Source organism: Trachinotus anak, unplaced genomic scaffold (genome assembly GCF_046630095.1).
Source record: "Trachinotus anak isolate AG129_WGS33_773 ecotype Australia unplaced genomic scaffold, CSIRO_AGI_Tana_v1 ptg000026l, whole genome shotgun sequence".
NCBI lineage: Eukaryota > Metazoa > Chordata > Actinopteri > Carangiformes > Carangidae > Trachinotus > Trachinotus anak.
The window spans coordinates 1365687-1389176 of record NW_027273877.1 but is presented as its reverse complement, the minus strand read 5'-3'; the positions used below and the strand labels follow the sequence as shown (position 1 = coordinate 1389176).

General features: G+C 39.1%; 2 protein-coding genes across 12 annotated transcripts in view; both read left to right on the top strand.

Moving 5' to 3' along the window:
* Positions 1-20526, top strand: part of LOC139609474 (inositol polyphosphate-4-phosphatase type I A-like) — a 42221-nt gene extending 21695 nt beyond the window's left edge. For 4 of the 11 annotated variants that reach the window (XM_071464110.1, XM_071464112.1, XM_071464111.1 and 1 more), the window contains 16 exons: positions 109-213; positions 318-426; positions 762-779; positions 1562-1748; positions 2028-2243; positions 2898-3039; positions 3440-3604; positions 4677-4709; positions 5552-5724; positions 7343-7466; positions 7665-7732; positions 8004-8203; positions 8341-8438; positions 9051-9163; positions 9490-9644; positions 18542-20526. In XM_071464110.1, coding sequence (XP_071320211.1) covers positions 109-213; positions 318-426; positions 762-779; positions 1562-1748; positions 2028-2243; positions 2898-3039; positions 3440-3604; positions 4677-4709; positions 5552-5724; positions 7343-7466; positions 7665-7732; positions 8004-8203; positions 8341-8438; positions 9051-9163; positions 9490-9644; positions 18542-18674 — 2039 coding nt within the window. In that variant the 3' untranslated portion in view covers positions 18675-20526. Of the gene's footprint in view, positions 1-108; positions 214-317; positions 427-761; positions 780-1561; positions 1749-2027; positions 2244-2897; positions 3040-3439; positions 3605-4676; positions 4710-5551; positions 5725-7342; positions 7467-7664; positions 7733-8003; positions 8204-8340; positions 8439-9050; positions 9164-9489; positions 9645-12457; positions 17943-18541 lie in introns of those variants that run through there. The other 7 variants (XM_071464114.1, XM_071464117.1, XM_071464115.1 and 4 more) reach the window with 7 other exon arrangements.
* A 149-nt stretch (positions 20527-20675) lies between these two features.
* LOC139609476 (D-beta-hydroxybutyrate dehydrogenase, mitochondrial) lies at positions 20676-23109 on the top strand. The gene is made up of 4 exons (XM_071464124.1): positions 20676-21492; positions 21721-21873; positions 21967-22100; positions 22686-23109. Exons 1-4 carry the CDS (start codon positions 21138-21140, stop codon positions 23049-23051), a joined length of 1008 nt encoding a protein of 335 aa, XP_071320225.1. The 5' UTR covers positions 20676-21137; the 3' UTR covers positions 23052-23109.
* The last annotated feature ends 381 nt before the right edge of the window (positions 23110-23490 follow it).

Sequence of the window (23490 nt, the reverse complement as noted above, 5' to 3'; positions counted from 1 at the left end):
TCAAGTGAGTTTTTAAATAAGATCCAACTAAGCTTCCTGTTGTGTTTGTCACACAGATTATTCCCATTTTCCCCATTCTCTTCTCTTTCTCTGCCCACTCCACACCAGGTCCATCTTTCAAAGCCAGTAACCTGAAGGCAGAGAGGAAGCTGGAGTTCATGCCAACCAACCTACACGTTCAGAGGATGAGGGTGCAGGATGAGCTGGGCTTTGGTGAGATGCATACACGCAAACATACTTAAAGCTCTCACTATTCAGGTCGCATTCTGGTCCTTCCTTATTCTAAACATCTGGTTCCGTCTGCATTTCTTCTCCAGAACACACGTATGATGTGGTAACAATTGGAGCTCCAGCTGCTCACTGCCAGGGTTTTAAAAACAGTGGCCTGAGGAAACTCATCCAGAAGTTTGAAGAGGCAAAGAAACAGTAAGTTCAGAGGAGACTTGCTTGGAAGAAAATGTACAAAAATGACCATCTAATAGAGAAAAGGCATTTGCATGTTTTTTCCTTCAGTCACAGTGATATCTGCTCTTGTCTTGAATTTTATTCTTTGCGTCATTTATTATTTAACTTATATTGTTTCAAATAATTCAGGTGATTCATTTGAATTTGATCCAAATGAACTTATTTTGTGTGAATGTTAAACCTACTTTAATTTTTACAGAAAAATTTATACATTGTTTCATCAATTTTTGCCTCAAATTCTGTAGTTGAGTTTTATGGCTTCCTCTTAATTTTCTTTTTGTTACTTTTTTGATCAGCGTATATGAGGAGGGATGGTGAGTTGTTGCACTGCTTTGCTTGTTTTCATTCATTTGTACCCTGTTTGCCTGCCACTGCTTTGTACCACCGCACACAATCACATGTACAGCTCAAAGTGCATTGCAGACGAACAGGTGAGTGGGTTTAGGGTGAATGAATGTGATTTGCAAACACCTGAGACACGACTTCGGTTTGCAGCGACACATAATGACACATAATGTATTGGCATTAGCAGTGTTGTGTTTGAAAGTAACTAAAATGTATGTTGTCTTAAACTAAGCACACCTGTGTGTGAACCCCAGATATTTTATAACACAGTAAACAAAGTTTGTAAAAATACCACTCATTTTGTGAGTTCAGGTATTATTATAACAGTAAAAAACACATATCTACAAATAGAAAATTGTAAAGCTGACATTAAAAAATTTCTGAAATTGTCATGAAGCTGTTTCTGAATTTCTAAAGTGAGTGGTATCACCCCAGCCCATTTTATTGTTAAGTTAGTGTCATGTTGTCTCATGTTTACCTGTAGCATTTTTCTTAATACCAGTTAAAAACATTGTTAAGAAAAGGCATGTGCATGCAAATGCTATGTTTATGTCTGTTAAATTAACAAAGTGGTATTTGAATTTCATAAAATGGCCATGTAATAAATCATCCACATGGGTATGAATAATTTAGAAATAGACCTTAGATGGAGGAGTTAAGACACAACAGACCTTTTACATTTTGAGGATATAAAAGACAATCATCTGCATACAAGGAAGCTGCTAAGACCTTGTGTCTTTGCTTTTTACAGCAGCGCCCTCTCCAGCTCGCAGTCCATCGTCTACATTCCCCAGGATATCATCCGAGCCAAAGAGATAATCGCACACATCAACACACTGAAGACTCAGGTCAGCTACTACGCCGAGAGGCTTTCCCGAGCTGCCAAGGACCGATCGGCCAGCGGACTGGAGAGGACGCTCGCTATTCTGGCTGATAAGGTGAGGGACTGAAACAGAACAGAATAAACAAAAGGCAATAGGCAGGTAGAAGAACACATTCTGTGTTCAAGAAAAGGGTAAACTGCTAGTTATGGTCACCTTTTATCTCAGTGCAACAATCACCATGTACATAAAGGCATAACATTTTGGAAAAGCTATAATAATAGCATAAAATTACTGATCTAATTCAAATCCATAATGTATTTAACTTTGACACCGTGTAGTAATTGTTTTTGATAATTATATGTTGTTTTGAACTCCTTCACCTCTCCCTCTCAGACTCGTCAGTTGGTAACAGTGTGCGACTGTAAGCTGCTGGCTTCAGCTATTCAGGCCCTGAACGCAGCACGGCCTGAGTACATCGCCTCCAAAGCTTCTCCTTCTGCCGACTCAGAACAAGTGGTCCTCCGTAACGACCAGGACACGCTGCTAGCCAAGTGGAGCGGTCGCAACAGCCGATCATCACTGCATGTAGACTGGCATGAAGAGGAGTGGGTGAGTTAGTTATCAGGACCTAAAAAACAAGCTGACCGTGAGAAGATGGAGATGTGAAGCTTTGACCTTCGAACTGTGATTACATTGTTACACAAACTGATCCAAAAAGCCTTGTATGTTTAAATCACAATATTTGAGTTTATGATTATTTTTATTATAGGTTTTATCTACTAATATACTCTTGTCCAAAGTTTGACTGAAGTTCAGAATAGCCAGATGTGGGATTTACATTTATAAAACTGCCACTATCACTTTTAGTCATCCATTCATTTAGTGAGTCAGCACACAATATGATAAACTCATTCAGTTAAAATTTTATGCTTGTGTTACTGTTTTTTTTCTTTACATGGCTATGAATTAAATAAGCTTCAGTGTTTGCCTCCCTGCACAGTTTAAGATCAGAGTTTGTAATTATGTAATGAAGTCGACATTTGCAAAGATTACATAAATATTTGTCAGGCAAAATTGTGGCGTGCTATCTCATTTGCAAACTAATGTGATTCATCTTATCTATTGTGCATCCTTTCTCACCTCAACAGGGGAAAATGTGTTCTCCTGCTGATATTTCTCAGATTTTTTTACATTTGTGTCTGATGAATTTTAACATTTACAACAAAAAAACGAGTAGATTTTCGTTCACTCTTTCTCTTCCAGGAGAAGGTTTGGTTAAATGTGGATAAGTCCCTGGAGTGCATCATTCAGCGTGTTGACAAGCTGCTTCAGAAAGAGAGGAGACCCAGCGACGCCAGTCTGGACAGCACCCAGAGTGACCTGCAGGGCAGCGGCAGTAAGAAAGGTAACAAATGTTCAATCTTACTGCATCTTTTTACTGCAGTAATACGACAGGTCTTTTATGTTTAGACGTCCGTTTCATCTGACAGCTTTATTTTAAACATGTAATGTAATGTCACTGAAAGAATTTTTAAAGTGAAAATCTTCTGAATTAACTTTTTACTTTCCTTTGCTTCCTGCTGGTTTGTTTCAATTAATCATTTTATTTCTGTTGAACCCCTTTAGATCAATCATTTAGATACATTTCCTAAATTACCTGAACAAAATAAAATTTTCCCAATAAAAACTAGAAAAAATATATATAATTAAACCTTATTCACAGCTAATTCTGATCATTTTGTTGTTGCAACATTATTTGACATTTAGACATGACACAATGTTTAAATGTGTGTGGCTATGAAAAGGTGACGGAAAGAGAAGAGCTTTCTGGATCAACCCAGGAAGTATGTCACAGGGATCTCCATCATTACCATCATCATCATCATCATCATCACCTCCACGATCATCATCACCACTGCCATCCTCATCCTCTCCATCTGCACATACTCCCAGCCCTGAAAAAGAATCCTGTATGTTTATTTTTTTTGTTAATTTCTTGTTTATTTTTTCTTCTGTTGCCCCTCCCCTCATCTGTTTTCAAGAAAGTTTTTATTTCATTGCATCATTTTATTGAGTCGGGGGAAATTGAAGTTATTGCTTTGACAGCTGTTTGACCAATGGAGATGTTTCATTTCACAAATTGGTCCGTTGAGAGTCTCCGTTTGAAGTCATATCATGAGCTGGTTTTTCTTTCACCTACTCAGCTGACAGTATTCTATGACAATATCAAGGCACTTGCTCTGAAATTTTTCATCATTACATGTTGTGAGAAATGTTTTGTGTGCAAACTTTGTTGTTGTCTTTTTGGTCTGTCCGATGTCCACAGTGGTGCAGCATTACTGTAGCTATTAGCAGAAAATCTTAAACAAACTTTTCACTCTCTCCAGCTCTGCAGGTGTAGTTGCTGCTGTTACTGCTTCATGGCTAACGCAGCCAGCCCGTCAACCAGCGGCTGGGTCTTAGAATCTGTGCTTACTGTACATGTTGTACTGGACCAGGGTGAAATATCTTTCCAATCCTGCTCTTTTCAAAATGCAGGTGCATACAGGAATAAGAAGGAAAGAAGAACCAACAAAGAGGTTTTTGGTGCCTGGTGGCCAGTCAGTCTCTTCAGTTTGAATTAGCTTCACTTCTTGTATTCTGAGTCTCTCCACACCGAACGCACCTCAGCTCCACCCTGTCATCACAGCTGTGGCAGGAAGAAATAGACATGTGCAGGCAATGAGGTGACAAAGACCCTGGTGCTCTGTTTTTCTCAGCAGGAAATCTTGAACCCACATCCTGCACCTCAGGGTGGGCTTGTGCTCGTCTACAAGAGCAAGCATGAGCTAGTCAAACCACTTAGGTGGCTTTGTTTCAGAGCAGTGACAGAAAAACATCGTCCACTGCAGCCAAACAAGCTTTGAGTTCTCATATGAGGTTGAGGTTTTTGAATAGATGTTTCACCCTGGTCTGCAGTGTTTTCTGTGTGTGTCTCTGCTGCCCTGTGTGGCTTGCAGCGCCCGCTAATCATGCATGTTGCACCTCCATCCCCTCTTCCAGATGGAAGCCCCGGTGCTGAGGAGGCCTACCCAGGTAAGAGCTGCCTCCTCTGCCCCTGCTTCTCTCCCTCTTCCCCCAACTCTCCAGGACTCTGGTTCAACAATCACATATGGGATGTGGGCAGAGATTAACCAAGTAGTTAAGTAGGTAGTTGAACATTTTAAATTTGAGTCAGTTTATTTCAACTTAAGTGGCAGTAGTACATTTGAATATCATCATAGGGCTGATATTGCCTCATACTTAGTGTGTGTAGTACAAGACAACACAATTCTGTAGCTGAAGAGGCTGAAATTATAGGATTTTCTGTAGGAACACTCAAAGAATGACAGTTGCAGAGAGCACTATAGATTGTGAGCTGGAACTTTATGATTTAATAAAGTGAAGTAACTCAGGAAAGTAGATTTAGTGTGATGTTACTCTTCAAGGTGTCCTCACTGGTTGATTTTTGGTTTTGATTCTGCTGTGATTTCCCCTATGGGATTCTACAGTTTCATTTCTTCTCTTTATGATGGTTTGTTAGAAGTGGTGGCTTGTTATATTAATGGTAAATGTCAAGTCGGGAAAGTGAGGACATCTGTAGTCTAAAATCAAGTTAGTTTTTTTCCCTGCAGCTAGCTTCTAAAGAAACTATGTCTCTCAGTGCTTCTGCTTTCTGTGTGGCTTTTCTGTTTCATCTGTTTTCTGTTTCTGTCTCAACAAGTCTGAAATCTAACTCATAGATTCACTTTAAACGGCATTAATCGTACTAAATGTCACATTAATGAGCTAATGTTGAGATTGTATTGTGTTCAGTTGTGTGCTTGTATATTGGTGCTTTGTCTAACCTCTCTAATGTGTGTACCTGCACTTTATACGTCTGTGTGTGTGTTTCCCAGGCGAGTGGAGCGAGGCGTTGTACCCTCTCCTCACTACGCTCACAGAGTGCGTCGCCATGATGAGCGACAAGGCCAAAAAGTCCATGGTCTTCCTGCTGATGCAGGACAGCGCCCCAACGATAGCTATGGACCTGTCCCTGCAGTACCGCCGCGATGTCGTCTTCTGTCAGACGGTCAGCACTCACACACAAACACACAAAGTAACATGACATTTACTCGAGCATGATTTCTCTGACACTCACCCACACACATTTACATCAGCATTTACATAAATGTATATTTTCAGCTTTTAGCTAATGTGCTTATCCTAGAATGAGTCACAGCGAGGGAGTCAATAAAAAGTTAATAAATCTGTAAATATTGCAAACATGAGGAGCACAAAGGTCCAGCCCTTAGTGGCTTTGCAGTATTTATATGTGTGTTAAACGCTTGTGTAAAAAGTGGAGGCAAGGAAAGAAAAAATAGAAGAAAGTGAGACAGATAAGGGATTTCTTCACCTTCAGACCTACACACTCCTACTCTCCTGAGCTGCCAGCACAAACCTGAGAGACGTTTCCGCTCTTTGGACCAAAGTTAAAAAGAGGACGTGTGCCCGGAGGTAGTGGACTTCTTCTTACAACTTGTTATTTTTATAGCCTCTTATTTTGTAGTTTTGGCAAACGTTCTTATCCGCTACAATAGAAGTTATCTTCACTCACTTGTTCGCTGTAGATATTTTAGGTGTGGGATCTCCACAGGCTCTTTTTCAGTTTCTAAGTTCAGGAAAAGGACGTAAACGCACACGTTTCAGCTTTGGCTTTCTGAGGGTTTGGCACTTAATGTGCAACACCACACTGAATATGAAACAGCAAAAAAAAAGCAGACAGTTCTTGTTTTGGTCATGAAACTTACATTGTGAAATTCTCCTTCAACTTCAACTTGCATTATTTGTCCCAGATAACTGGGTTTATACCACATCTGATCATCTCACACTTCTGTTGTTTGTTGATCTGTATTCAGTAATGACACTGAATCAGCAGCTCAGACAGTTACATAAAACCCTTGCATATAACGACAATCACAGGATTTCCTTCACACATGGATGCACAGAAACCAACAAGATGCATCCACTTATATAATCTCATAAGCGCTCAAGCTTTACTGTGTCTAAATATAAAAGCATATGTTGGGTTGAATCATAGGACATTATGCAGATAAAACATAGAAGTTTGTGTAAGAACAGGGTTTCATCTTGTTAATGGACAGTTTAAACTACAATACATGACAAAGTTGAAGAGATAGTTTAAGTCAAAATGCCCCACAGATCATTTTATCTTAAAGCAGGAAATTGATGAAATATAACAGTATAATATATAAACAATATAAACAGGTTTCAGCCTCTCACATATTAAGATTTTCTGCTCTTTTTATTGTTTGCAGACCTTTTGTCAATTAAAGTGATTAATCAAGAAAATAATCTGCAGATGAATCAATAATGAAAATAATTGTTAGTTGCAGAAAAATGTGATGTAATAATAAATTATTCAACATTATATCATTCCTATTGATTATCCTTCATACTCTGGCCAGTACAGCTGTGAAATAAGTATTAAATGTAACTCTTTGAGGTGTCAGAAGGTGTTGGAGAACCAGCAGAAACTGTGTTGATAGTTGATCTGAATCAGATGTAATAAACACTCAGGCTTACAAACACCTGCAGAGAATAACAAGCAGCTTAACCCTTGTTGTGAACTCATGTTAATGCTGATGTGTGTGTGTGTGTGTGTGTGTGTGTGTGTGTGTGTGTTGCAGCTCACCGCTCTCATCTGTGGCTTCATTATCAAACTGAGGAACTGTCTCCGTGACAACGGATTCCTCCGACAGCTCTACACCATCGGCCTGCTGGCTCAGTTTGAATCCCTGCTCAGCACCTACGGTGAACACACACACACACACACAACCATAGGACGCACACACAGCACAGGCCACATCATCCCCACTGGTTTTCTGTCATACTTTCATGTTTTAGCCTGACTGTGAAACATGTCTTACATTTAATTTGGTAAACCATGCAGAAACCATTGATCATGAGTGATGGGTTATTCCTCTTGACAAGTATAAATGTGTGTTTTAGGAGAGGAGCTGGCCATGTTGGAGGACATGAGTGTCGGCATCATGGACCTGCGTAATGTCACCTTTAAGGTAAACATTTAAATGTTTGTCCTCCTCGTTTTTTTGTCTCTATTGAGATTTAAAGGCACTGCAGCTATTTTGACAACTAACTAACTTTTTCAGGTAAAAATGTTTCATTTGGTTTTGGTTTTCAATACTGTCATCATGTCCATTTAGAGTAGCTTCAGCTCCTGGTTTTAAACTGATGTTAAAAACTGAAGCTGGTGTGTGTGAGGCAGCATAACTTTCTCAGGAATGAATAAAACATGATACATGTGCATATACTTAACCTCACTTTAAGGTGACCCAGGCCACCGGCAGCTCAGCGCCCGACATGTTGCCGATCATCACTGGGAACCGTGACGGCTTTAACGTCCGCATCCCGCTGCCAGGAACCATGTTTGACGCTTTACCACGGGAGATCCAGAGCGGCATGCTGCTGAGGGTTCAGCCGGTGCACTTCAACGTCGGCATCAACGAACAGCAGACGCTGGCTGAGAAGTGAGTGAGTAGGAGAGGAGGAGACGGGTCAATAAGTAACAATCAGTGACATCATCAAAATCAACTTTTATGTAGGGATGAATTCAGGCAGGTGTGCAGTTTCATCTAAGAAACACTGGTTTGTTTTTGTTGTTCAGGTTTGGAGACACATCCCTGCAGGAGAACATAAACTTGGAGAGTCTGTCCAGACTAAATTCATACTACGAACAGTTCAAAGAAGTCCTGCCTGAAGACTGTAAGTACTGAAATGCACTGGAGCTCAGCAGGATAATTTTGTATATATGTACTTAACCTTCATTTATCCTCTTTTATACATGCACTACTTTTCTCCATATTTATTTGACAGATGTTGTTGCTAGTTTTATCCAGATTTTACATTGATACAAAGCATGATAATCTTATACATTTATCAAATAAATATCTTTATTTTTAAACAAACAGATTAGTTTGTCTGATATTTGACAGAAAAGCAAAGATTCAGTCCAAATGTAAGAAAAGAAAACAGAACTGTGGAGCAGAACGTTGTTTTTTCTTCTTTCCTCTTGCAATAATCATCTCACGACCTCTCAGATTTATTTTGTGACCCTTTGGAGGCGCCTGACCCCAGTGTTGGGAACCACTGGATCAAACTATGTAACTGTATATAAAAAAGATAAAACTACAGCTCCACCTCAACGGGCTACAACAGCAAATACTTTTACTTAAGTAAAATATTTTCTTCCACCATCTTTCCACAAGAACAAACAACCATCTGGCATTGGCAACAGGGAAATGGCTACCAACAAGTCTTGTTGTTCCTGTGTTTGAACTTCATTCATATTTCCCATCTACCCCTCCAACCCCCCAGGCCTCCCAAGGTCTCGTTCTCAGACTTGCCTTCCTGAGCTGCTGAGGTTTCTGGGGCAGAACGTCCACGCCAGGAAAAACAAGAATGTGGACATCCTGTGGCAGGCTGCCGAGGTGAAGTTTCTAGCAAATACGAGAACGAATTTCATCCAGTGTTGAACCTAAGAATCAGATTTTTCTGAAAAAAAAAAAAAAGACGGCATAGGTTATCTGAAAACTTGACGCACATTTTGAGTTGTTGGAATAGTAGTCATGACAGTCAGGAGCACACTGGATTGGTGCTTTAATGTCAGTAAGTCTGTGTTGCTTATATCAGTATATAAATCGCATGTTAATCATATTATACATCATATTTTTACATTTATATGATGTTGTTTTAAGGCAATACTGACCTCCCGTATTCATCCATAACTCAAACATTTCCTCCCTCCTTACCTCAGATCTGTCGCCGGCTGAATGGGGTTCGTTTCACCAGCTGCAAAAGCGCCAAAGACCGCACAGCCATGTCTGTGACCCTGGAGCAGTGCCTGATCCTGCAGCATGAACACGGCATGGCGCCGCAGGTCTTCACGCAGGCCCTGGACTGTATGCGCAGGTAGGACACCCTCACAGTGAATGAATGAAAAACACACCACTACAAATCGCACCTGGGCAAAAAACAAAGACACTAACTTTGTTTTAGCAGAGTGTGAACCTCCAGATTCCTTTCACTTACTGCCTGTCAGCGTTCCTATAGAGGTCTGAAGACATCTACTGATATTTTTTATTCAAGTAAAGCCCCATTCAGATCTCTACACTTCCCCTGGAGGAGTGAATCCAGTCTGAAAGGGGCTTTATGCAGCTATATAAAGCTATTGATTCTTTACAAATTAGAGATATGTTATAGTTTTTTAATAATCTGTTCTCTACATACAGCAAAGGTCAGAGGGGAAAAAATGTATCGAAATGTGTTGCCCATGTGCGATTTAAAAAGTCATGCCATTGCCTGCTTCCTCTGTGAAACAAACTGAACTGGAGTTTCTGGTACATCTCAAAGGGGATGCTTGAATATATTGAAATTCAGTTGGTTGACTCTTGTCAAAAAAGCTCAAATTCAGTTGATAACCATTGCTGACCATGCTTTTGGAGACTCCAGAGAAGTGAATCTTCCTTTGATTGTGTATACTGGGTGCTTGTCGGTCCGTCTGTCCGTGTGTGTCTTTTTTGTTTGTACGTTCATCCGCACAACATTTTCTTGTCTGTCTCTTCTGTCTGTGTGTCCAAAGCTAGCCTACGCTGTTTCAGTCTGAGTTGCTAACAGGCTGGCTGGAATATTTTTCCTTCATTTGTATTATCGAACCACTTGACCAACCATCATCATAAACTTTTTCTTTTCTTTCATCCTTCATTTTTTCTTTCCTTCAATCATGTCCAAATTGTGTCGGTCACCCACCTGTTCAAAGGGGATAAAGAAAGATTTAGTTTACTTCCATTGCAGTTAAGACTGAGGGTTTTAGTAAAATGCTGCACTTTGCAAGCTAACTAGCAGCACTTCACACATTACAAAACATGTCTTCGCACTTTCTCACCCCTGATGGTATCGAGCCAGTTTCACATGGGAAATTGTACAGTCATCAAGAAAACAGAAATATTTCACATTACCAAAAAAATAAGACACAATGACGGTTTAAAAAAAAACAGTCATGATTATTAGAATTAATAGTTAAAAACAGGAAATTGGAACAAGTTTAAAAGCAAGAAAGTAAGACCGACGCTGTCCTTTGGGTCCTAGTTTTGACATATATGAAACTACTGTGTAAAGTTCCTTTAATTTGAAACTACAGGAAGGAAACAACATGTTCCCTGTAGGTTTGTTGTCCACAAGCCTTTGCAAAACAAAATATGTGGTCTAGAAAAAGACATTAAAAACAAAAACAAGATAACCTACATGAAATAAGATGGGAAACAGTGACAGGAAACATAGTGGCAGATGAATTAAGGTGTGCTGGGAATTTATATTCCCAAACAATACTGATATTGATACTGATATTGATCCACAATGTTGCAGCCTCCTGAAAATGTGATTTTCTGCTGGAGGACAGTTTAAGTTTTTATTGCCTTTAAAAGTCTCAGGAACAACATGAAAGAATCTAAGTGTTTGTAACATTGTGTCAGAAAATTTGTGTCTTCAGAGTGGAGTTTTATGTGACTTCATGTTGTAAACTTTTTGCTGTTGAGTCCATGTAAAAGATGTAACCACACCTGTCTCGCTGTACTTGTGCTCAATAAAAGTTGCACTCCCGCAGATACTCGCATGATACAATGTCTCTTCACCTTTGCCTCCCCCTTTTTCTTCTCCTCACATCTCTCCCTTTTTCCTCCCCTCTGCCTCATCAGCCGACGAGCATGAATACAGCTCTTTGGTCATTTTCAGAGTTTGCGTTATTTCTGTTTGGAATGGTTTTAAGCTGTGATGCATGCAGCAAAAAAGCTTGGAGATATTGTACTCCTTCCCTCCATCATTACTCTTTCCCTTCTCATCCATAAGTAGTTGCAATAAATGGACAATACACCCTTAAAAACATTTTGAAGTTAAGTCTGTAACTTTTCTGCTCCAGGTCAAAATTCAAAATTAACTTTATCTCTTTAATGTAAAGGGTGTTTTTCCAGTGCACACCAAAAAGTTTTTCCCACCATTTTTCCTTCCTCCTCCTTCACCCCATGTCTTAGAGTATATAAACATGGAGAGCCATTGCTGTATTTTCTTATCTTCTTTCCTTTCTGATACAAACATCTTTCTTAATTTTCTCTTTTTTTCTCTCCTCCTCTTTTTCCTCTTCCTCTGTTTCCTGTGGCATATTTTCTGTTCGTACAATCGGCTCATTTTTTTACGGGATTGTTTTATTCTGGTTGGCCGTGATTCATTTCCATTTGTTGTGACCTCAATATGATTTTTATTACTTTGGAATATTCTTATTATTTTTCTGTCACGCCATGGAAACTGCTGTCTGTCATTGGTGCTGTGACTTCTTCATTTTTATTGTGATTTTCTGGCCATTTCACCATTTCACCTCTGTGCATGCTTTGTTTATTTTGGCTTTGATGCAACACTGCTCCTTCCTCTTAAATCTCCCTCTCTTCCTCCTCTTCCTCCTTCCTATTATTGATTTTTCCTTCTAACTCTCCCTCCTCCTCGTCATCTTTTCCTGTAACGTTCCCTCTCGTTCTCCTTATACTTTGTCTTTATCTGTTTCCGTCTCACTCTCTTGCTTTTTTTTCCTCCCTTTTTCTCCCTCAAACTTCCATCCCTCCTATCTGCCTTTCCTAACCTTTCCCCCGCCACCTCCTTCCCCTTCCTCCAACCTTTTTTGCTGCTCCACACCTCCTCCTCCTCCTCTTCTTCTTCCTCCCACCCCCGTGACTCGGCAGCATTGGGACGAGGGAGGGGGTGATCCAGAAGAACCTGAGCGGCTTGCTGCCGGTGCGTGACTTCCGGCTGGACCCTAGCCTCCTGTACTCGCTGCCCCTGCTGGCCCTCAGCCCCAACCTCCTGGTGGTGTGGATCTTCCTCAGCGTGGCCTATTTCCTGGCCAAACTCCGCTGCAGCTGAACGGCCACGAGCGGCTCTCTGTCGGGAGCAACTGAGTGAATGCAAAACATAATGCACGTCCACGTCTGAACGTTTATGAGGAGGGGTGGGAAAACTCCACACTGACTCCTGAGGGTGTTTCTGAAACTGTGCCACTGTCCTGTGAGTGTGTGTAATTCATGCACACTAATACTGTTCAGTATGTACACACTGTCCCACCCTGACTAAGGGCTTTACGCATCTAATGCCCCATCGATTGAGGGCCACGCCCTGCCCTCTTTTGTTGTTTGTTTTGTTGATTTTTTTTCCTCTTTCTTAACATGGTTAGCGGAGGGTGGAAGGTGTTGTAAACATATATATGATCTCAATATAGATATGATGATTTATTTTATGAGGCTTCAAACCCTCCATAGATTTGACACTGAGACTACATCCACACTAAGCTGGCTGAATGTAAAAACTCAGTTCACATGAATGTGTGTTTAGGTCGTTCTGTGAAGACTGAAAGGCAGACTTCATTGGAAAACCATGAAATCTCTTTCATACTTACTTCAGTCTGCAAACAACAGAACTGAGCATCACCACCGACATTGTTCAGTCTGAATATCAGCTGGCTAAACCTCCTGTTCTCATACTCACTTATACTGTCTCTCAATACAAACTAATGATGTAGTTGGTCTGATTTACACATTTCCTGTTTCTGTCAGTGGTGGAAATACAGTACATTTACTCAAGCACTGTGCTTAAGTACAATTTTAGGTACTTTACTTGAGTGTTTGCATTTTATGCAACTTTATACTTCTATTGCACTATATTTATCTGAAAGTTACTACTGTAGTTACATTGCAAATTATGGTTTTACAAAACATATGAGGAACTAACTGAATATGCTGCATCATTATATGATTAATATAATGATGATTAATCTTCCCCACAGTGTTTGAAGCAGTTAAAATTTTCTCCATCCAATAAGCTGTGACATTAAAGTGCTGCTTACCTGTTAAAGCGTCAGTAATAATATTACAAAAATATGATACATATAATAATATAACATTCTGAAAGGGGCCATTCTGCCCAATGAGTACTTTTACTTTAAATACTTAAGGTACATTTTGCTGATAATACTTTTCTACTTTTACTTAAATGACGTTTTGATTGCAGGACTTTAACTTGTAATATTCTTACACAGGACTGTTTCTACTTTAAGTAAAACTTTACTTCCACACAGCCCCCAGTCATGACTGAACATGGATGACATCAGCCTTTTCCCATCCACACCGAAGCATTAGGCTTTTTTAAAAAAAAAGCAAAATTGTTGTAGTAAATGCTGAGTTTTTGTGGGAGAAAGACCAAGACAGAGAGAAACAGCTGTGTCCAAATTCAGCCGGCTTAGTGTGAATATAGTGTATAGAGTCATTTGATGTGAATAACCTTCACATATACAACATTGTGGCCTATGTAACAGCTGTATTACACACCTGCTATCAGCATGCATCTGTTGAACACAGACCAAAATTGATGTAGAGACGCTGAAAAAAGTCTGGGTGATTCTAACAGTGGTCAGGTTCAGGAGGACAAGGATAAGGATGTCAGGCCCTGAGGAAACTTCACATCTGACCTTCACTGACGTTGGTGAATCTTAACATTTTTAGAGGATAGCGCCCTCTAATGGACAGATTTTGTGCCACCCTTTTATGAACTGTGTTCTGCCTTATTCCTCATCATTACAACAAAAAACACTCACTGACAACCAAACAGAAACACAATTTGACAGTTTGTATATTTATGAAATTACCCAAGTTGTCAATATGTATAAAATAAGCAGATTATATATAAATTTGCTTTCAGGAAAGAGTTATTGTTGATAGCTATCATGATGGAAAAATATCTAATTTATAATTTAAGCTTTGCACAAACAGCTGGCTTGTTTCATTTGTGCGATACACTTTATCATTGTCTTCCATGTGTTTCTGCACTTACCTTTGCAAGCTAAAACTGAAGAAACAGAAGCTTTTATTTGGTGCCAAAATAAGCAAGTATACTTTGGCTTGCATATAGATACATATATATATTTTTTCAGGCAGTGTTTGCCCATTTTATTTCTTAAGGTCTTCCTTCTTTTCTAGACAGAAGGAGGTTGTTTGCTTCTGCTTCAGCCTGTGCACTTTCCAGCAGATCTGGGTCAGTTATTACTTCTCAGTGACTTATATGTATTTTGAATACAATTATCCAGACTTTAGCCTTTATTTAGGAATTTCAACAGACAGTATTGCAAATGATAGAATAGTTTAAAAAATTAATTATTCTAATCAATTATCTCTTCTTCCCAATAGTGGATAAACTGAGGACTAAAGTACCTGAGAGTGTTTTATTAATAGTCCCGTTGGTTCATATAAACACATCAGCCAAACTAAGATGAGTCCAATGAAAACTTTATTTTTTAACATTATTTTCTTTCCTTTGCTGCTTACAATAAGCCTCTGCATGGCATGTTTCATTTGGCACAGAGTGTTTTAAATTCCTTGCATACCTTGCATAAGAAAATAAACAGGTCATGAAACCCAGGGATCAGGCCCCCGTGACAACATGCATGACTCATTTCTTAAAGATAAGGAGCTGTGCGATTGAAGGGCAGTATGTGCATTTTCCTGTGTAGCAAGTCGTAGCAGAAACAGCTTTACATTTGCACACTGTGTCTGCTAATCCTGTATGCACTGCAGCAATTTAAAGTGTTTGTGTGTCAGGTACAAACGTTGTCAGAGCTCATCTCGGGCGGTGTTCAGGTCTTATCAACCAGGAGTGAAAACACATGTGGCTGTTAAATATTCAGAGTCTTTTATTGGAACATCTGCAGCACAAATGAGAAAGCAAGTAAAAGTTTCCAAGACACCGAATCTGCAAATTAATTAGTTAAGTTTAAACGTTGTTTCCACATTATTCACATTTTCTAACTCCAGATGCCCTTGGACTCCTAGAGCCTGGCTGAGGTGTTATTTATGGGTTCAGTTCATTTGTAAAGGCAGTGACATGTTTAATGTAGTCATTGCTTTTATACCTTTTACTTCCTGAGATCAAGCGTTTGCTTTCTGCAACAGTGGCGTAATTTTGATGGGTGTAAGTCAGTAATTCAGCCCACATCTGCTCTTTAGCTTCCATGCCAGTGCAGTGAAGATTAGCTCTGTCTTGCCAATTGACAAAGTTAAATCTTTGTGTTTCGTTAGGATGCAGTTTCTAATTGGCTCATGTTGGAATGTATGTCTGTAGGATATTCAGGGGAATTGTGTTTGATTATGCAGTGTAGTACTGTTGTTTCTACACCCTTGAGAGCATTTATCTGTACCTGTTTACATTTATCCAGATGTTGACTTTGTTGTTATAACTATTACACAAAGACAAACTGGTACAGATTGCAGCAATTGCAGTTCATATTAGCTTTACAGTCGAGATGTGTAGAGTAAAAAAACTGATTTTATTGGATGGATGATGTGACTGGTTCACTTTGTTGTAGTTAAGCTATAAGATGAATGAATGAGGGATGTATTCAGGTTCGTGCCAAATGCTTTAGTCAAGTTTTTATCAGGTAAATTCAGGTTTGTAGGATCTGTGTTTGCAAAGAGGCCAAGTCACAATGCATGTGATGTTCTCATCTGAATCCAGTTCACTTCCAGTTAAGTTTATGCATCATAGAAATGAAAGTATAGTGATCCAGGTGGCCCCATGTAAGAGTCATGTCTAACCTGGTATAAAGAGAAGAAGAGAAAATATTTAGCAGACCAGTTTTGGATACCTTCTGGATTCAATGGTTAGAAGAAACACATGTTTGCAGATTTTTGTTATAAATGCATCTCTGTTTGGATTATTGTGTAGCTTAAGTACTCACACCTGAAAGAGGCACATTGTACCACACAAGACTTTCCAATAAACAGCAGAAAATATAAGTAAAATAATTTGAGTAGAAATGCATCTAACTGTGCTATGCTTTCTGTTTACAGGAACAGTTTGACATTATGGGAATCCTATGCTTTCCCTAAATACAAAGCTAAAACTTTGCTAATGAAGAAAAACCAAAGTGTGAAAACCACAGTTTACTTGGCTAAAGTAACATATAACATAACATAAGTGTAACGTATTTCCCACACTGCCAAACTATTCCTTTAAGTAATGAATCACTACATGTTATGTTTAACATTTTTTTGAGGAATACTGTGTATGTGTACACTCTGGTTTAGAGCTACCTCTGTGAGACAGACATTACAGAATAATGTTGAACTTAGAATATAATAAATACATCAAATATACTGATATATAAATGCATAATCAACAACAGGGATGTGAGGAAGTGGTAATTATTTTATGTAAAATGTTGAAAGTGTGTTCAAGAAGAGGTCCCAAGGAAATCATAATTTCAATTTTGGATACATTTATGATTAATTCCCCATATTTATACGTGTAATAACACTAAAGTGCTTCCTAAAAATATTTATAAAAGACATTATATCATTGACCTTAAAGAGAAACATCTCACTTTTGCCATTTTTTTTTTTCCTTTCTTTAATTTTTTTATTCTTAGGAGTCCAGATATATCAGAGAATATATTTGTACCGCTGTACATGAAAGTTGTATTTAAATGCTTGTATTGGCTAAATGCTAATGTTTGCTATATATATTGTCTTAAGTTATTCCAAAGCAGAGTATAAATATATATATATATATATATATAAATCTATTCAATGTGATTACTATGCTTGTGCCATAACAGTCATGCTGGCGTCACTTTATACCACACCTCAGTATCTGTGTGATTACTGTAATATGCAGTGTGTTGACATACTAACAGTTTGCATGTACCGCGCGCCCCCGCGTCCCCCCCCCCGCCCTTCAGTTAAAACTTTAGATGAATTGTGATGTTCAAATTAAAACTGATTATGTTAATAGACTCATAAATACTAAACGCAAACTGTTATTATGTTATTGCAGGTTATTGCATTGACAGTTGTACCTGTTAAGAAATGTCCATGTTGTGCCGACCAAACTGATGAATTTCGTGGTCAAATATAATATTTTTGTTAAAAACGAAATTCTTCCGATCTGCAAGGTTGAATGGTCTCTATATGTTTTTCCACATTTATTTATAATCAGCGCTTTCTGTTCAGACTCAGCAGCAGTTCAATGTCAGAAGCTTTAGTCTTGCTGTGTCCCACGCTACATGTTGCACTAAATGGGCCACAAACCTGAGAAAGCCTCCAGTCTGTGTCCTGAAAGCCACTGTCCTGTAATAAATGTTTTCTGCCTCCACCTGCAGAATATAAACACACTCTCATGATATTTTGTTGTCTTTGCATCTTGTATCTCTGACAATTGCTCTTCTTCTCATTTTGTCGCTAAATTTCTGGTATAAAAAGAACAAAATCTTTTTCCAGGTCAGTTTTCCTTAACTTACTTCACCTGCTTAAGATTCTCACTGGTCACATTTCAACATTTCATGTTTCAGCTCTCTCTCTCCATGTATCTTCTTTGTTTGTATCTTTGTTTGTTTGTGTGAGTATGTGTGCATTGTTTCCTGTTGTTGTTCCTCATTCTGTCCAAAGTTGTTTTAAGTGGGACCTGCAACAACACCAGTAGCACTCATTCTGTTGTTATAACTAAACAACACATGATTATTGATTGGTTCAGGCCATTTTTGACAATTAATGTGTGTAGTATGTATGATGAACGAATAGAGAGTTGGCTGTTCACATGTGACACACTTCATAATGATGCTCAAGTGCAGTTTGAAGGCAGGGCTTTAATTCAGTCATATCAAAACATAATTAAATGTCATTCACACCAACCATCATCTCTCCTTATTTTTTTCTCTCATTCTGTCTGTGAACGCCCTCCCCTCTGTCTCCTCCTCCCTCCTTTCTCCTCCTCTGTCTCCTCAGTGAGGGCTGCAGACGAGAAAACACAGTGAAGAACGTCGGATGCCGAAAGTACGCCTTTAACTCGCTGCAGCTCAAAGCCTTCCCCAAACACTACCGACCACCTGACGGCACCTACGGCAAAGTCGAAACCTGATTGGACCGAGGAGAGCTGCACGTTGGGATGCTTCAATATGATTGGACTACTGTGTTTTTGGGGAGGCCAAGATCAGACTGGGTACAATCACATGTTCAGAAACTGTTTAATTTGACCGTCATGTCACCTGGTTACTGTTTGACAGGTTTTAGATTTGATTTGTATGGAAGTATACTGAGTGATTCAGAGTCGCACTAAACCCACAGATTTCTACCACCTTAGTATAATAACTGATTTTAGGTACTGTATTAGTAGCTCATGTCATTTTATGCATAACACGTGTTTGCCGTGGTAGCAGAAGTGTCAGGCTCTTGGGTTTTTATTTCATTTTTACAAAAATGTACATGACCAGCACTGCCTCACTCCCGATCAAGCACTGATATAATCAATATGAACTATAATATAATAATGATATTTATGTTCTACAATGGAAATCAAGAGAAATTGAAAGTCAGTGAGATGAATCATTAAAACCATGTGTTTAAAATTAGTTAAAAACAATTATCCACTGTCAACCCAGACTGTAAGGACAATTTTTCTCTATGCAGTTAGGATGTCTTCTACAGAAGCTTTACATTAAAAATTTAGGATGTGATAATATTGTGGGGAAAAGCTTCAAAAGACTCACTGCACTCAAAGGCTAAGGTTTACATTATTCTGTTTTTATTATTGTCAACTGATCACATGAAAATACAAAAACATGTTAGCCACCGCTCAGTAGTTTCTGACTTCCCTTCCCTGTGGCTCAGCCTGAAGCTTGCTCCTACTGAAGACGTTCATCTGTAAAAATCTATATTTTCATCATTACTAAAAAATTGTCTGTAAAGCACCTGAGCACTGTAGATTTTAGCAAATGCTACTCAAACGAGAAAATAGTGCCTTTGGTGACTATTTTCAGCAGTGGATGAATACACATTTGGTGCTGTAGTGAGTATTTGAGGCAGCAGGATGGTGTATGTGGGATTGAGTCATAATAAACTACTGTTCGTGTAAATGAACGCTCATTAATGCGGTTTTAATGACAGAGGAATAAGGTATCAAAGTGTGATTTAAGGTCAAGAAAACTGAACTAAAATGTATAATATTGTTAAAATATTCCTCAGAAGGAGGCAGGAACATGAAGGACAAGATGTCAAATTTGAAAACAAAGGTTAGTACAAAGTTGACTAATGACAGTTGGAGAAAAGAAATCCCCACAGCAGCACAGACTGACACACAAATAATGTAAAAAAGTAGATGTGGAGTATCTTTAGGTTGCAGGTTTCACTTCTTTATTTCACATTTTGTTTCTATGCAGTTTGTTTTCATTCTTGTTTTTAATTTTAAAGAAGCACATGACATCTGCAGATTATACACAGCATTTCAGAAAGCAGGTTGAGACAGGTGTCTTTTCCTTCACTGAGGGCTAAATAAAGACGTGCATTATTTCACTTATTGTTTAAAACTGCCACATTAATCTGCGATCATCTCTCTGTACCACAAGGGGGAGTCATTGCTCTTCACTGATTTTACTGTAAAGACACATCGCAGCTGGTTTTGTGCATATTTGAGCAGTTTAGCAGTTTAGTTTTTTTTAATAAAATGCATTTTACTGTGACATGAACCACACTGTCAGATTCACTGCTGGTGACAATCGTACTGCGGTCAACTTAGAAATACATTTATAACTGTATTCACGTTTTTCTTTGTAAAGCAGTAGTTTTGTTCTGTCAGTTCAGTTTGCAGTACATTTACCATTTTGTTTGCAGTAGTCTGTCAGTGCGTTCTCTGGCACTTGGGAACAGCTGTGAAGATTTTAATGCTGTATATTACAACTTGATAATGTCTGATATCTAAATAAATATAAAATGGGTTTGTGTTGGCTTTTTTGTGTTAATTTATATTAACATGCTGAATAAATAAACTAATTTCCTCCTTCGTGACAACTGTACAGGGTTGAATTTGTGCATAACTCACCTGTTGAAATAGTTTTGCATAATTTAGAGCTGCTTTGCATCTGCACCTAATCCCAGCTCCCTCATTTTTGGATGAGCCAGGAGTCAGACGCCACCAAGGTGGCGACGGTGGAGCAGCTCACTCTGAGCTTCAGTTCTTCTGCTTCTGTGGAGAGAACCTGTACCCAGTAAGGCTGTGTGTGCCCCTAGCAATTTTTAATCCTTTTATAATTAATTATCTGGATCAATCTGGATAAAATGTCATAGTCTTCGTCATCTTATGAGAAATTTTCCATGAAAGGAAATTCAGCAAACATCTCGACCCGATTTGCATTGATAATACAGTTTATGTGCTTTAAAGTCACATGAAAACCTTAACAAATTGTGTAAAATGCACATTAACACGTCTGAAGGAAAATCAAACAGCTCCCACCATGAACTCTTGCTGTCTTGTGAATGGGCAGCTGATATATTTGTGCAGTAGGCAACACTTAAAAGAGACACAGTGGTTGACAGACACTTCATCAGCATGAACATGATTCTCCTCATCGGCCAAATCGTCGGCATCATCCCCATGTCTGCCATCCTCATCTTCCTCCTTGCCAAAATGTTTTTCCACCACTGCTGCAGCCATGTGCAGGATGGTTACGGCTACGCCGTGCTGATAACAGGCTGCGACAGCGGCTTCGGACACCAGCTGGCTCAACGTTTGGACCGTAAAGGATTCGTGGTCTTTGCTGGGTGTTTGTCCCCAGAAGGAGCTGGAGCCCAGAGCCTGGCCAGACAGAGCTCCAGTAATCTGAAAATCCTCAAACTGGATGTCACCAGTGATGAAGAGGTGGAGCGGGCAAAGATGATGGTCCAAGACAACCTGCCAGAGAAAGGTGAGTTTAGAATAGGACACAATTTCTATTGGATTCAGCTTTCAACATCTGTGGAAGCTCATTTCTGCCCCCCCCCCCCCAAAAAAAATTATATTATTACTTTGACTTAGAGAGTAAAAATTTTGTCTTGCTACATTAAGACTATAAGGCTTTAATTTAATTCTCATAACTGTAAGTTTTAAAGATAACATTTCTGAAGAATAACCCGTGACCTTCACTCTTCTCCAGGTCTGTGGGCAGTCGTAAACAACGCTGGGGTCTCAGACTGGGCCGAGATCGAGTGGAGCACCATTGAAGATTTCCGCAACATGGTCAACATCAACCTGTTTGGCTGCATCAGGACCTCGATCGCATTTCTGCCTTTGGTCCGAGCTGCTAAAGGTACAAAAACAGGATTTACTGCACTAGAAACACATTCTTACTGAAGTGGTGTTGGGGGTAAAAATGAAGGTCTGCTGTTTCTGGCTGCCACAGGTCGGATGGTTTATGTGTCAAGCATCTTTGCCTTCTTCAACTGCCTGAACATGGGAGCGTACAGCGTGTCAAAGAGGGGCCTGGAGGCATTTGCAGATTGCTTGAGGGTTGAAATGGCCAGTTTTGGTGTGAAGGTAAAGTCACAAACAAATCCTGTGATTCTGAAGCTGAGGTCGAGTGCAGCGCTGAGCGTGTTTATATCCTTGAGGTTGAAGGTTTTAACACTCACTTGCTTTCTTGTTAAGAGGAAGATAAGAGGATTGATACTGTCTGTGCAGTGATGTAATGTTGAGTGAAAAAAAGCAGAAACAGGAAACCTTCCTTTGTCTAAAGATAATAACATCCACCTAACAACACCTAATTACCACATAATGAATAGGTTTTTTATTAGTTTTAGTATAATTTAGCTTTAATTCATACAGAAGCTGATTTCCACTGAAAAAGAATGAAAGAAGAAAAGTTCATTATTTTGAGATAAAGATTTTCTCACCTTGATCATAATTTTGATGGAATTTTAATTCACAATCATTTTGCCTTTAAAAAATAAATTTTGTTTGTCCTTCAGTCAAAACTGTGCAAATAAGTTAAACTCGACATACTACGCTGCCAAGATTCGGACTTATTTTGACTTAGTGATCAAAAATTTAAACTTTGCAAATGACTGAACTACTAATTATTCTATTATTTTAATGTCTAACTCGTACTTTTCCCACCGTCAGGTCAGCATCATCCAGCCGGGGAATTTTGGCAAAGCCACCAACATCTTGAAGATGAAAACAGGTTTGGACATCTGGGAGAAACTAGATGACAAACGAAAGAAACACTTCAACCGGCAGTACTTCGACCTGGCCAACGAGTACTTCATGTCAATGTGCAAGGAGGGATTCAAGGACGCCGGCCTGGTCATCGATGCAATGGTGCACGCAGTCACGTCTTCCCAGCCCAAACGCAGATACCTGCTGGTCTCTGCGACAGATTGGTTTTTCTTCCGGCTCTTCCCTTTTCTCCCCACTGTCCTCACTGATGCTGTGTTTTCTCTCAGCTCCATGTACAATAAAAGAAAAGAGATGCTTTACGCTAAGTAGGAAAGACAGTTGCTTCACTGTTTCTCTGTCTCTGAATAAAAGTTTGACTTGTCATGAATCGTTCTTTTGTGTTGGTTTATCATAATACATTCATTATTAATCTATTTATTCTATTATTGCTCTTGCATACTCTCTGCCACTGCAAAAATGAAAATAATACACATACATGTGAACATACAGTACATACCCAATCATATTCTGGCAGAAGGAGAAAGAGAATGCACAGAATAGCCCTTCTGAATTCTCCCAAGGGATTAATAAAGTATTTTAATTATCTATTATCTATCTTTTCCAACTGAATAGTCTTATGAAAATTAGTCTTATGAAAATGAGTTGATGATTAATTTTCTACCAACTGATTGATCAACTAAATAACTGCAGCTCAGTCAGTTTTCTGACTTTGTCTCTTGACCACTGCTACTGTTACACTATGTGTTTT

Bases quoted from the DNA above. Each gene is read 5' to 3' on its own strand.
- LOC139609476 (XM_071464124.1), top strand. From the start codon at position 21,138: ATGAACATGATTCTCCTCATCGGCCAAATCGTCGGCATCATCCCCATG. The intron at 21,493-21,720 runs GTGAGTTTAGAA...ACTCTTCTCCAG, and splicing joins AGACAACCTGCCAGAGAAAG to GTCTGTGGGCAGTCGTAAAC. The intron at 21,874-21,966 runs GTACAAAAACAG...TGGCTGCCACAG, and splicing joins TTTGGTCCGAGCTGCTAAAG to GTCGGATGGTTTATGTGTCA.